We start from the raw sequence: 14,980 nt of genomic DNA, 5'->3' as shown, positions 1-14,980 counted from the left end.
GATTGAATCCTTTATTGCAATGCAGCATTCTACTCAAAAATAAAAAAACAAACAAATGAAATAATTATATAAAAATATATATTTAAAAACTTTTAAAATCTGTCTTTGGCATAATAATTAAGAATACTTAATTAAAATAAGTAAACATGATTCCTAATTCATTTTTAAGAGTGTTTGAGACTCTGAACATAATATAATAAAATATACTTACTTGTCGAAGGTGGCACCCTGCCTGACCGTCATAGCCGTACATGGTACTAGTTCTCCAGCACTGTGATCACAGGGGTCTTGACCAAGGTGTTGAAAACAGAATTAGTGGGGGTGTTGGTATAGCCATGTGTCGTCATGTGCATGGCAGTCTCCATCAAAGCATGAATGACATCACCATCAATAATGGAGATAGCTCATCAATGACCAACGGGAGGGGGCTTGTGCACATAAAAAGAGGAAGAGTAGCCCCAACGCACAAATGCGACACCGAACAACAGATGGACCCTCTCAGCACAGCAGCTACAAAATACAGAAGCAGTCAAATAAAAGACAACAAGACTTGGTAAGTTTAGAGGCTAATGTCTCTCTATCATGGACACTTTATCTTGTAAGTCATAAAACATATTGTATCCTTTACTTATTCTACAGGTATCACTATGTTACCCATACATTCTTTGGAGAAAGTCATGCTTATTATTGTGCTGTGGGGTCTTTGCAGTTTGCCATATCTGGAGGGATTACCACTCAGGTAAGAGAGAATAGGATGCAGCATATTGGTCCAAGATGTTGGTGTTGTTTTTAGTTTTGTGATTTCAATTCAAATCTGATCACTCCGTATCTCCATCTGCAACAGCAAGAGGTCAATCAGCGAAGTTCAACTCATGCACAATGTTCAGGAGCACAAGGAGGTGTTAGAAAGGCAGGACTGGCTTCAGCTGAAGCTCAACAATATCCTCACCCCCTCAATAAATGACTCCCAAAAGGAGCAAAAAGGGAAAACCAACGGCCCATCTATCAGACGTTTAAGAAAGGGGGAAGGTGCGGCGTGGATCTTGAACTGACATTGTCAAAACTGATGTTTCTGAAAAGCTAATGAACTCTAAATAATGAAAAGTGTTTTCTCAGTAACGTCAGTGCAGGAGGAGGACACAGTAAATGTCAATTAAAATATATACTGTACTCAGAGAAAGAATGTGCACTGCTTTACTTATGTCTTTTTAATTTATTTTCAAATAGTTTTTTTATTTATTTGTAAATAAATGTTGTTGTTTAGATATTTAAGCATATTTTTCAGAAATTGTGTAGGACATACAAAGGACAATGTCTTAACCTTTAGTAGGCCTCTCTGTTTTCACTGTTTTTGTTTCAGTGTAGTACCACACTGACTTTTTAAATGTACTTTCAACAAATATTTGTACTTTTTTTTAGACATCCAACGATTGTACAAAAATGTGGACCAACTGGATGTGTTTAATTATACTCTACATTACATAGAACAAACTAAGCAAGACTGACTTATTTTGTGTTCTTTCTTTCTTTCTTGTTTAATTTGTAATCTGATAAATTGTATAAAGCCCATTGACTATATGACGCAGTTCTCGCGATACTTCAGCGAAGTCGCGTTTCCTGTCTGCAGCAGTTGGTGGAGATCAAATTCGCTTTTTCAGAAAAAGCTGATGGTCCTCTTCAAATTTTGATGGTTATTCTTTTCTGTTTACCTCACGGGAGAACACCAGTAATTAGCTGCTTTACAAACTATGCTCACGACACTGTAAAAAGGTAAGAATTTGTTTAATTCATAATCCAAACGTACGTTGTTTTGTTGGTTAGCTTCGGTGGCTAGCTAATAGTTCTGTAACGTCCGCTGAGGTTTTGTGTGTGAAGACGAGTCCGCTGCTTAACAACGCACCAGACATATAATCACACATTTAATTACAATATTAACTTTTTTTTAATTAAAAGAAATCTGGTTGTTACCAGAGCTTTAGAGTAAACAATAAAGCTTTAGATTAAAATACCTCCAAAACATTACATATGTAGGATCATTTCATGTTATGTGGTAAGGCAAATTTAATTTGAATAAGTTTGACGAAATAACATGTTTTTAACTGTATTGTGTATATTTTTTTTTTCATGTTAAAATTACTAAAGCTGTACAGTAAAGAATATAATAATTCCCCATTCTCTTTTCACTAAATGGTGTGTTTGTAATAGAATATATTATTCATATCACTTGGGGCACTTTCATCAGAAATGCTGAATTTGAGAGAACAGCTATGTAAAATTTTGGGAATGGGTCAAAAGAAAGTCATGTCATGATGGTTTGGTTGTAACATCACATGCTGAATGGTTAAAAAATGGCTTTTTGTTGAACGAATTCAACCACATGCATCAGAGGATTAAGCCACACTTAAAAATTATGAAAATATTTCAATACTAAACATGATATATAACATCTAGAAATGTTTAATTGTGACTTAATTTGAATGCCCAAACATTACAGTTAGCAAATAAACAATGTAAAAGCGATTGCTCTGTTAAAAGCAGTACATTGGTTGTTAATTAATGTCATTATCTTAGGTTATGAGGAAAGAATCTGAATGAATGGTCTGCTTGTACTTTTGAGGCACAGCCAGTATCACATGAGTTGTGTCAAAGTGTGTAAACACTGCAGATTACTCACACACACTACAGGATGATACATGTAGCAATTCACTTCCTTGCAAGTGTTTACTAAAACTACTGGTTTATCTACTTGTTAGTCACTTAACCTACGGATTTCAAAGGTTAACAGTTTGTGGTTTTAGAGACTTTATAAGACCTTTGATTTATAAATTTGTGCAGCGACAATGTTGTTTTTATTTACTTCACTGACTCTTTTGTTATCTAGAGTAGAATGTATGGTGCTTGGCACTGTATGTAGGAGTGAGAAATTAGCCAAGGGTTTATCAGAAGTCCTCAGCTATGTTTTTGATCACTGCATGGGTGAGGAAGAAAGGGGTGGTCTCTGTCTCTCTGTATTTGTTGTTTTATTTTAAGGGACTGGTTTAAATGGACAACTATCTTTGGAATTTCCTGAGCTTTAAAAAAAAAACAGAAGCGCTGTTCACAGAGGGAGTTGTGCTGTACACAAATGTCTGATTCATATCCCATCTTAATGGTTATTTGTCCAGTAAGTTTTAGGATTACATATGTTTGGATTTTCAAAGTGTCCTTACCATGGTACAGTGATGTAATACAATGGCACTTGATATTTACCATGGTACTGTATGATTACTTAAACAATGGACAACCAAAAGCCGTGGTAGTACAATAGTGCTGTTTTGTTCATTTATGTAGTACAGGTGTGTATGCACACAACGATTCAGTAGTGTGACAAACACCCGGGCCCAGGGCCCATTTCTCCTGTGTGTTACACTCATGACATCCAGTTGAATTTACCCCAGGCACTTCCTGATCAACTGGAACAGAAGCCGTTCAAACACACCCTTTCTCAATCATGTGTGACCGCTCTCATCTGCTGCCTTATTCACTCTGTTGTTTATTTGGATATTAGTAGTCACTGTAAGTAATATGCTACATTTCTGCCTGAGCGTCTGGCATAAACAAGTATCATAAATGTGGTGTTGTGAATTACATTAAAGGGTGTCTTGGGAATGTGTTATTGGTTTATCTGCTGTTTTTTTTCTTTTCTTTTTTTTACCTCTTCAGTGAATATGTTCTTGTTTTACAGCACTGCATAGGCCTAGTTGTTGTATATGACAAAGGGTGGTATTTATGGTTACAGTATACTGTTGCAATGCTTCTAATTCTGAACTATCTCATGTAAAAAGTTCTGGCAGTCATGTTTTAATCTTTCTGGATTCTGTGTTTTATGATTTATTACAAATTTATAAACTAAAACTATGATCATGAAAAACAAATCTTAACAATAAATCAGTCTTTCTGAGCAATGCAGCAGCATTTTACTGAAATGAAAACTTGGATGAAAAAATATTTTGAATGGGACTAGATGAATAGATTGTCATATTTTGACATTGTGAAATATTTTGACTAGACATTCTCAAATGAAATGCTGGTGAAATGAGCAGCTCTGGAGATGGAGTTTTATGTTTATGTTCAAATGCAAGATGATTTTGCCCCTACACTACCAGTCAAACGTTTTTGAACAGTAAGATTTTTAATGTTTTTTAAAGAAGTCTCTTCTGCTCACCAAGCCTGAATTTATTTGATCCAAAGTACAGCAAAAACAGTAAAACTTTGAAATGTTTTTAATATTTAAAATAACTGTTTTCTATTTGAATATATTTTAAAATGTAATTTATTTCTGTGGTTTCAAAAAATATTATACTAACTCCAAGTTTTTGAATGGTATAGTGTGTAATGTTACAAATGCTTTTTATTTAAGGTAAATGCTGATCTTTGGATCTTTCTATTAATCAAAGAATCCTGAAAAAAAGTACTCAACTGTTTTAAATATTGATCATATTGATTTACTCAAGTGTTTTAAATATTGATAATAATAATAATAATAATGTTTCTTGAACAGCAAATCAGCATATTGGAATGTTTTCTGAAGGATCATGTGACACTGAAGACTGGAGTAATGATGCAAAAAATTCAGCTTTGATCACCGGAATAAATTACATTTTAAAATATATTCAAATAGAAAGCACTTATTTTAAATATTAAAAAATATTTCACAATTAGGGTTGTAACGGTATGAGATTTTCACGGTATGATAATCGTCTCAGAAAATATCATGGTATCACGGTATATATTCAACAATAATTCTTATCAGTAACAATGACTCTTAAAAGAATAAGAACAAGTTATTTGAGTGAACAAATCATTTATTACAACGAACTTGAAACCATTTTAATGAAAGTATTGAAGTCTCCCTTCTGAAAATAATAATAAATTTCATTTAATTTTAAAAACAATTAAAAAATATATTATAAAGAATATTATTATTGTTGTTATGAGAACTTTGAAGTACATTGAACAATGCTAATATATTTGTCATAATTTCAAGTTAAATCAAACTTTTATTTTGATGGGTTGTAATGGACCTTTGAGTTTCAGTGTATTTGACAATGGTTTTTCTCAAATAAAACTAGGAAATGTTTATTTAAGTTTTCTCTCAGAGCAGCTCTGCTGATGTTCATGTTTATGTAGACGCTGAAAACACCATTAGCGTAATGCGTACTTCAGTGTGTAGTAGATAAAACGGCGCCACTCAGAGACGTGCAGAATTTGCAGAAATAAGCAGATTACTTGTATAGCAGTCTCTTCGCGCTTCACAGACACATATCATATTTACTTTTGATTTATCCATCCATCAGATTGTGCATTGCTCTGCATCACGGAAATCATACAGGCTTAATTTATAACTTGTTATAAATGCAACATACCTTTATCTGCACGCAGGGATGGTGTTCGTGAATATGAGCGAACATGTTGGATGGATGTATTGCCTGCTTTTACAGCCACTTTGCGTCCACATTTTTTGCCATATCGTCCAGCCCTACTTTTAATAAAGTTAGAAAAGTGCCATTACAAAGGTAAAACAAAATTCCACTGTAAATCACTTTAAGGAGTCAAATATCACGTCGTAATGGGAAGGCTAATTTTTGATAAAATTTTGGATTATTGATTAGAAGGTGCTCCTAAAATTTTGAATGTGCTCCTAAATTTTTTAAGTTAGGAGCACAAGTGCTCCTAAAAAGAAAAGTAAGCATAGAGCCCTGTGTCTCTGTCATTTTCTCCGCTGTAACGTACATGCGTGTAAGCAGCCAAGTGAATGCAGAGTGAAGCAGCCGAGCGGAAATAAGTTGCATATGCGCGGGTGAGATTATTTTATTTTTTTTATTCATTAATTTTTTTTTTAAACCGTGGATATGCAAATGTTTACGGTATGATAACCATGCACGTTCAAACCGTGATAAACCGGCATACCGGTATATCGTTACAACCCGATTTTTCTGTATTTTGGATAAAAAAAAATGCAGGATTGGTGAGCAGAAGAGAACTCTTTAAAAACATTAAAAATCTTACTGTTCAAAAATTTTTGACTGGTAGTGTACTGTATAGTGCATTTAGAACTGAGCACATGATATGAACTGTGAGGTGCCTAAAGTTTCCCACCCCATCAGAACTTTTGGCATTATGCTGCGTCTGTGTTGATAGGTGGCACTATGAAGCTCAAGACCAGTGATGCACCAGCCAGCGAATTCTGAAAAAAGTGTCTCATTCACTGTTATTTTAGGATCATTGAGATACTATTATAGTTTTTTTTTTTTTTTTTTTTTTTTTTTTTTTTTTTTTTTTTTTTTTTATTTTTTTTTTTTTTTTTTTTTTTTTTTTTAGATTTTTAATCTGTTTTAATTTTTATATTCTGTTTTCTTTTTCATTTTAGTTGTAATTTTTTTTTTACTAAACTTTAGTTTTTTGTGTTTTTGTAAATATATATTTGTTGACATAGTTATTTAAAAATGTGTAAATATTTATTATTTCAATTTTAGTTAATTTATTAGATTGTTAAATTAAATGAAAATGAGAAATGTTTCCTTAATACTTTTTCAGTTATTGTTTATTTTATTTCAAGTAACGAAAATGCTTTTTTATGGTCTTAGTTAACTACAATAAATCTGTTCTCAGTTTTACTATGCAGAGATGTGAACAATCCTGACATTAGCCCTCTGTGGTGTTGTGGGAGCCATTTCACCTTAAATTACACTGGGAGATTGTTCCTCTTGAGAGTCGCTGAATTATGACTCTGGATCTTGTCTTGTGTTTCCTAAGGTCTCTCGCTCTTTTTCGCTTCCCAGAGTGGCCATATGTGTTAGACTGTCCAGGTGAAAATGAACATGCATGGTGCCAGTGGAGGCTGTGACCGATCCAGAGATCGACGTCGCTCCAGCGATCGCTCTCGGGACTCCTCACACGAGCGTGGCGAAGGCCAGCTCACACCCTGTATTCGCAACGTGACCTCACCCACACGCCAACACAACAGCGGTGAGAAAAGGCTTTTTGTCATTTAGGTCCGATGTGGCTCTTCATTTTAGTTCCATGGTTTGTCATCATGTCATGTCATATGTGTCACGTGAGCAGATCGCGAGGGCGGCTCATCGCGGCCCAGCAGCCCCAGGCCTCAGAGGATCTCTCCCAGTAGCAGCAGCAGCAGTGGGGTGGCTAGCAGCCGCAACAGTAGCTTGTCCAGCTCGGAGGGCACATACAAGAGCATGGTTCCCGGTGAGATGGTCTTCGTCTACGAGAATGTCAAAGATGGAGCCCGCAGCGTCCGCACATCAGAGAAGGTCACGCTTATTGTGGACAACACTCGCTTCGTGGTGGACCCCTCGATTTTCACAGCACAGCCCAACACCATGCTGGGCAGGTTAGGAGCAGACCAATCATCTGTCAAAGAGTTCTGTCTTGAAGGTGTCTAATCACCTTCACGTCATTTAAAACGTGTGACCACAATACACCTAATATGAAGATTAATTTTGTCTGATCTGAGTGACATTTCAAAGATGGCCACTGAATTAAATGACTTGCCTCAAAGTACCTTTAGAATAACTGTTTGAATAAGGGTTGTAGGGAAGATAATATTTTGGGCAGTTACATATACAGTGGCACCAAATTAAAAATATATTTGTGTTTTGAAGATGAAGTCTTATGGGTTTAGAGCAACATGAGGGTGAGAAATTGATAGAATTTTCATTTATGGCTGTACTATCCCTTTCTCAATATGATACTTTTGTTGAGCCATTTAAGACTTTATTACCTAAAAAAGACATTGTAGGATCACACAAGAAAAATAACAAAGGAAAAAAATGACATGAGGGAGAGTAGACAATGACATAATTAACCTTTAATTTATCTCAGCCTTCAAATATTCTGTAATCTGTCTATTTTTAATTTTTTTTCTGTTGTTGTTTCTGAAAAACTTTTTTTTTTTTGGTAGAATGTTTGGATCTGGACGGGAACATAATTTCACCCGGCCCAATGAGAAAGGAGAATATGAGGTGGCAGAGGGCATCAGCTCCACTGTGTTTAGAGCCATTCTGGTAGGTCACTCAGCATCTCACCTTTACTTTCTCACTGCACACATGAAAGCTGGTCAATGCTGAAGGCAGACAAAATACATGTACAGAATGATTCATTGTATGTATGATACCTGTTCTTTGTCCTACCTGTGGTGCGGCACAGCATGGTGGTCCTTGTCCGATATGCGACCCACTTAAGAAGCTCCAGTCTGTCACAAATCCTTAGCTTTGGTTTCAGAAAGAAATATTTTAGCCTAAGCGTTTTTATCAAGAAGAATAGTTAATCCCAAGAAGACTCTTGTGTTTAGGTAGCAGGACAAATGACAACATTTTATATTTATTAATTTGGAGACAGTGCACTGATATTAATTTGGAGACAGTGCGCTGTGTCTAATAGTTGATTTGTATGGGTAAATTAGTGTTTGTGACAGGTCTGTGGTTTAGTCACAGGCTTTCACTGTGGGCTGCTTCGGCTCTGGGAACATCTCCTAATGAGCTTCCAGCAACAGCTTTTAAATAATGACATTAAGTGCAGCATAAGCCTGTCACCAGCTTTGCTGTATATCCTGCTGTAATGATCTTTCACTGCAGTGTCTGTTATGTGTCTCAGGACACTGTTCATTGTGCTGCTGTATACAATCGATAAAATCAGATGAGTGCATTCAAACAATGACACTGACTAGTAATCCAGAGAGAGGATGAGTTGAGTGTGAGAGCTTGAACAGAGGAGCATGCTATTTGCAGGACCAGTTTAAATGCAATACAATAATCATTATTTTTGTGGAAGAGGGGATGAGGAATGGGGTTTGAATCTGTATCACCTTTGTGAGCACTTTGGCTCAAACGTGTCAAGGACGTGCATATGTTTCTGATACTAAAAATCTGATATGATAAGCTGAAAATTATTTTCATGAAATAGATGCCAACCAATAAATAGCTGATATTAAAGTTTTATACTTTATGAAAATGATAATAATGAAATAATTTAAAATGCTGCAAGCAAACCTAAGCGTACAAAAGACTGGATATTCATTATGATATTTACTAAAGATTATATTTAACTGTTATTAAATTATTGGTGTTTTTAAGCGAGAGATTATTGCTTGAAGTGAGTGATTAAGAAAATATAAGTGTAAAAATGAGCATGAACAATTACAATACATTTTCTGTCAAATTAAAAAATCTGCGATACCAGCCAATAACTGATAGGGTATTGATATATTGTGCATCCGTAGTGTTTGGTTAAAAATTATTAGCACTTACTCAGTTAGCTGACAGTGAGCAGCAGTGCACGTGAATCTGGCTTACATCCATGTTTGTCTTTAAGCGGTGCAGCTTCTGTAATGGAATCTTTTGTGTTGTCTATCCTTTCTGTAACTGGCAGGATTACTATAAATCTGGGATAATCCGTTGTCCTGATGGAATCTTCATTCCCGAGCTGAGGGAAGCGTGCGACTATCTGTGCATCTCTTTTGACTACAGTACTATCAAGTGCCGAGACCTGAGTGAGTAATTACTGAAATGCCCTTCCTGATACGCGAGACTCACATTAAAGGGGTGGTTCAGTGCACTCGGCTCATTGCCTGCGAAAATCGCTTGGGTATGAACACAAAAAACGTGTCGAAAAACGCTGGCGATAAGCGCATTCGATAATCGTCCCGGTGTGTACGAGGCTTTAGGCCATCCAAGATGTAGCGTTTGGTTCTTCATCGGGAACAGATTTGGAGCATTACATCACTTGGTCACCAATGGATCCTCTGCAGTGAATGGGTGCCGTCGGAATAAGAGTCCAAACAGCTAATAAAAACATAGCAGTAATTCACAAGTAATCCACGTGACTCCAGTCTATCAATTAATGTCTTGTGCGAAGCTTTGTGTTTGTAAGAAACAAATCCATCATTAAGGCATTTTAGAGGATAGAGGACTCTTTTGTTTTTTTTTTTGTTTGTTTTTTTCCGATGAACTATTCCTTTTATCTTCTGTCAGTGTCCATGTCAGTTCTGTGATCTGTGCGAAGCTTTGTGTTTGTAAGAAACAAATCCATCATTAAGGCATTTTAGAGGATAGAGGACTCTTTTGTTTTGTTTTTTGTTTTGTTTTTTTCCGATGAACTATTCCTTTTATCTTCTGTCAGTGTCCATGTCAGTTCTGTGATCTGACAACTGTGGTATTTAACAATGCTTTCTGCCTCATATTTCACAAAATGCCAGATTTTCCTGCTTTAGTTTTCCTCAGGTTTTTGTTTATTGACCAGGTTTGTCTCTTCAGGTGCCCTTATGCATGAACTGTCCAATGACGGCGCTCGACGGCAGTTTGAGTTCTATCTGGAGGAGATGGTGCTTCCTCTGATGGTGGCAAGCGCTCAGAGTGGAGAGAGGGAATGTCACATAGTTGTGCTCACAGACGATGACGTGGTGGACTGGGACGAGGAGTACCCACCTCAGATGGGAGAGGAGTATTCACAAAGTAATCACACACACTTGTTTATATTATCTTGAAAACATTTCATAAGTGTTTAGTGATGCAACGAAATGTATTTTGTACCGAAACTGGAAGTTTTTTTTGATTTAGCCGAAAAATATAAAATATATATGAAAATATAGTTTATTTAATAATCAAATAAGTAATAAAATGTATTTAAATGTCAGCACACCAAATAAAAATTGAACAATTTTAAGTCACACCTAAGGAAGTTTTATATCAATATTTTAATGATATAATTATGTACTCCAATTCATGGTTGAAATCTACACTTTTAAACGGTGGCTGTAATTAAATTTTTTTTTATTAAAAGATTTATTTGAACATACATTAATGAAGACAACATGTTAAGTAAAATATAATGAATATGTAGTATAGTACATCTGTTTAGCAAAATGCTCCTCTTTAGAGTTATTTTTTATTTTTTTTTATTTTTAGTAGACAAAAACAGTTTTGAAAAGTGTGAGTTGACAAAAAGAATGTGATCTATTTTTTGTTGCCAAAATTTCATTGCATCTGCATTGTTTTTTCTGAAGTTTCAGCAAATATATAAAAACAAATCTTTTTTTTTCTCCCCTTTTAGTTATCTACAGTACAAAACTCTATCGTTTCTTCAAGTACATTGAAAACCGTGATGTAGCCAAATCAGTTTTAAAAGAGCGAGGACTGAAGAAAATTCGACTGGGTATCGAAGGTCAGAATCCTTTGTCTTTCGTACTATTTTTACAACATTGCATATTCGAATGAATAGGTACAATCTCATTTTAACAATTTAAAGGGATAGTTTACCCAAAAAATTTTATTCTCTGAAGTAGCAATGAATCAAATATGGCAACAGTTATCAGGTTTGACGTTTTTGTTTATTCGAAGATGTTTTGTTATTGTATTCAAATATAACATTATATTGACATGTATAAAAACTAGGGATGTGCGGGTCTAGTCGACTAAACGGTACAGCTCCTACTAGTCGACACTGAAAACAATAGTCGATTACACGACAAAAGAAAAGAAAAACATGATTTTATCATTACCATAATTTTAACATTGCATTTAAAACATTTTAAATAAGTTAAAATAAAACGTTTGAAAAATAATACATTATTTGTAAAAGTTTATCTGGGCGGAAACTAAATTTTTACCTCAGACCTCACATGCGTTTTCTTCGTGTCAGTTGCGGCGAGTTCAACATTTTTTTATTTTTAACGACTGCCTAAAATGAAATGATGATAACGCGAGGCAAGTGTGCGGCAAGTGGAATTCATTGAGGGATTTGACAGTGTGATTCATATTTTAAGTATTTCAAATATAGGCTATTATATATGCTGCACGCACAGAGGGTTTTTTTTTCTTACCGTCTTCTGGGGGTTTCTTGCTTTTAGACTAGTCGACTAGTCGGATACAAAACTTTAGTTTAAACAACAGTCAAATTAGTCGTCGCGCACATCCCTAATAAAAACGTATTATTTGTATATCTGATGGCCGAAATGTACTAATAGCCAATGAGATGCACACAAATTTGATAAAATGAAATGATCACTTTTTTCACAACATTTACTTAAAATGCATTACAAATTTGAAGTCAGAAATGGTCTGCTATACATTCACAAAGCAGAGTCCGTAGAACTGGGTCTAGACGTAATGGCCAAATATTTGCCGATCAGTCTTCCTCTAGACGAAAGGTGCCATATTTGATTTGAAAGCTACAAGGAAGGGCAAGGTTTAGCATGAGGGTAAATATAATGACACAATTTTAATGAACTTTTCCTTGATGGTTATGACCCACATCAGAAGATCCCAACTTTTGAATATCAAATCTGCATCTGTAGGTTATCCAACATACAAAGAGAAAGTGAAAAAGCGCCCCGGCGGCCGACCTGAAGTCATCTACAACTACGTCCAAAGACCGTTCATCCGCATGTCCTGGGAGAAGGAGGAAGGCAAGAGTCGACACGTGGACTTCCAGTGCGTGAAGAGCAAGTCCATCACGAACCTGGCAGCGGCTGCGGCAGACATTCCCCAGGACCAGCTTGTGGTGATGAACCCTGGACCACAAGTGGATGAACTGGACATTCTTCCCAACCACCCTCCCCCCGGCCACCACTACAGCAACGAGCCTGACCCCGACGCCCCCTCGCCTGCCGTCTGAGAGCAGACGCCCCTTCACAGCATGCTGCAGCATGAACCAGAGTGACACTATAACCAGATTGCCTTCTGCACCTCCTCCACAGCCTTAGAGCCTCAACTGTATAGTTACTGTATTTAAAAAGAAAAAACAACATCATGGACTTGGGATACTGGCATGGGCAGTGCTCTCCTGTTCCGTCTTCGCTGTTCTTTTTTTTTTTTTTTACTTGACCAAAGGAAATTTATTTTTGTTTGTTTGAAATGAAGTTAACAACCTCGCTTATTTTGTAATTGGGCCTGTTACATCATTATAATTATTACTATTGTTCTTTTCCATTTTACTATATTATTACTGCAATGAGGTGAATTATTATAATTTTGAAGTTATTTACACTTGATGCATTTGGGTTTGGTGCCACTTCTTCTTTTGGAAAGCTCTCCCCTTGATCTCCTCAAACTCCTGTGTCTCCTCGGGAGGTCCATTTGCCTGGTGAATGAATGCCGTGTTTTTCTTAGATCGACATTAATTTATCTGCTCAAGTTCTGTCTGTTCAAGCGCTTGAAAATCATCGTATTAATAAAGATATATATAATGTAATGTACAGTGATTGTCACATGTGAAGTTTGATTTTTAGTTGCTTTTGGTGTTTCACTGATGCCAAAGCTTATAATAGAAACGCTTATGATTGTGTAACATGGGACAAACATAGTTCAAGTTACAGAATAGATGCAGAGGATTTGAGAACTAAAATACATTGCAATACAATTAGCTAGAGCCATTTTACTATCTGTACACTTTTGCACAACACTTCAAAATTAAGTTTGGGAATACTTGGTATTCAGTGATCTATTTGATTTGATATGTGTGTAGAGAACAATGTCAAAACCAATTCCTTGGTTGTTGGTGCCAGACGGGCTGGTCTGAGTATTACAGAAACTCCTGATCTACTGGGATTTTCATGCCCAACCATCTTTAAGGTTTATAGAGTGTAATCCGAAAAAGTGAACCTATCCAATGACCTGCAGTTCTGTGCCTTGTTGAAGTCAGAGGAGAACGGCCAGACTGGTTCAAGCTGATTGAAAGGCAACAGTAACTCAAATGACCACTTGTTGCATGAAAACATGAAAGCATGGATCCATCCTGCCTTGTATCAATGGTTCAGGCTGCTGCTGGTGGTGTAATGGTGTGGTGGATATTTACTTGGCACACTTTGGGGCCTTTAAAACCAACTGAGCACTATTTAAACACATCAGTCTGAGTGTTGTTGCTGACCATGTCCATCCTTTTATAAGCAGTGAACCCATCTTGTGATGGCTACATCTAGCCACAAAACACCATCAAATCATGTCAAACTGGCTTCTTGAACATGACAATGAGTTCATTATTCTCGAATGGCCTCACCAGATCTCAATCCAGTAGAGCACCTTTAAGATTTGGTGGAACGGGAGATTCACATCATGGATGTGCAGGCAACAAATCTGCATCAACTGTGTGATGATATCATGTCAATATCAACCAAAATCTTAGAGGAACGTTTGCAGCACCTTAAATCTATGCCATGAAGAATGGTGGCAGTTCTGAAGGCAACCCAGCACTAGGTATAGGTGTACCTTATAAAGTGGCCAGTGAGTGTATTTTCATGCTTTACCAATGGAGACAATGGGGGAATCAGTACCTGTATGGCCAAAGACAAAAACACAATAGCATACACAAGGTGAAAATATTTGATGTTGAAGAAAATCCTGAGTAATCATCCCCAAATTGTTTCTATTTTGGTTGGACAGGTAAGGGAATTAATTATTGTGTAGATCGCTCTCTGAAAGCCATCAAAACACACATAAACATAAATACATGGTAAAATACCGTTACATAAAACTCAAGAGACAATCAGGCTGAGCCAAGTTACTGTAACATCAGTACAGTGGTGCTATTGGTACTTAAAGTACACAACAAACAGCGATCTAACACTATAGCTAAAATACTGACTAAACCTTAAATCTAGCATTTACTATTTACTGTACTGCAGTTCATTTAATTATCAACTGCTAGATCAGCGTCTTTATATGACAGCGTATTTTTTATTTTATATGAAAATATGACAAGGTGGGTCTCACCTTCAAACCTTTACAGTCGGAAGGACTAAAAGACTGTTCAATTTCTACGTGAATCATGGGTACGAAAAAAAAAAAACAATGTAAACGGAAAGAAATATATATTTCATTTTAAAAAATATATTGCTGCCCTTTCGGTTCATTTAAATCGTGCATTCAGATAAAATACTTGTACATGTTAGAATACACATATCTATGATACACATTTGATTTTTAATAAG

General features: G+C 36.1%; 2 protein-coding genes across 2 annotated transcripts; both read left to right on the top strand.

The window, feature by feature from the left end:
* The first annotated feature begins 647 nt into the window (after window positions 1–647).
* LOC107727085 (parathyroid hormone-like) lies at window positions 648–1,052 on the top strand. Its single transcript, XM_016536847.1, has 2 exons — window positions 648–739; window positions 845–1,052. Exons 1-2 carry the CDS (start codon window positions 648–650, stop codon window positions 1,050–1,052), a joined length of 300 nt encoding a protein of 99 aa, XP_016392333.1.
* A 551-nt stretch (window positions 1,053–1,603) lies between these two features.
* On the top strand, window positions 1,604–13,249 carry LOC107727107 (BTB/POZ domain-containing protein 10). The gene is made up of 8 exons (XM_016536887.1): window positions 1,604–1,770; window positions 6,824–7,008; window positions 7,105–7,390; window positions 7,961–8,063; window positions 9,427–9,547; window positions 10,311–10,508; window positions 11,107–11,217; window positions 12,350–13,249. The coding sequence occupies exons 2-8, from the start codon at window positions 6,855–6,857 to the stop codon at window positions 12,667–12,669; spliced, it is 1,293 nt and encodes a 430-aa protein (XP_016392373.1). The 5' UTR covers window positions 1,604–1,770; window positions 6,824–6,854; the 3' UTR covers window positions 12,670–13,249.
* Window positions 13,250–14,980: the final 1,731 nt, after the last annotated feature.

This window comes from Sinocyclocheilus rhinocerous, unplaced genomic scaffold (genome assembly GCF_001515625.1).
Source record: "Sinocyclocheilus rhinocerous isolate Xijiao unplaced genomic scaffold, SAMN03320098_v1.1 scaffold35, whole genome shotgun sequence".
Classification (NCBI taxonomy): domain Eukaryota; kingdom Metazoa; phylum Chordata; class Actinopteri; order Cypriniformes; family Cyprinidae; genus Sinocyclocheilus; species Sinocyclocheilus rhinocerous.
This window is presented reverse-complemented; position numbering and strand designations above follow the sequence as displayed.

What these genes read in the sequence shown, in the direction of transcription:
- LOC107727107 (XM_016536887.1), top strand. Translation starts at nt 6,855, where the DNA reads ATGAACATGCATGGTGCCAGTGGAGGCTGTGACCGATCCAGAGATCGA. An exon ending in CCCAACACCATGCTGGGCAG is followed by an intron (nt 7,391 to 7,960) that starts GTTAGGAGCAGA and finishes TTTTTTTGGTAG; the next exon opens with AATGTTTGGATCTGGACGGG. An exon ending in TATCAAGTGCCGAGACCTGA is followed by an intron (nt 9,548 to 10,310) that starts GTGAGTAATTAC and finishes TTGTCTCTTCAG; the next exon opens with GTGCCCTTATGCATGAACTG.
- LOC107727085 (XM_016536847.1), top strand. Translation starts at nt 648, where the DNA reads ATGTTACCCATACATTCTTTGGAGAAAGTCATGCTTATTATTGTGCTG. An exon ending in CTGGAGGGATTACCACTCAG is followed by an intron (nt 740 to 844) that starts GTAAGAGAGAAT and finishes CATCTGCAACAG; the next exon opens with CAAGAGGTCAATCAGCGAAG.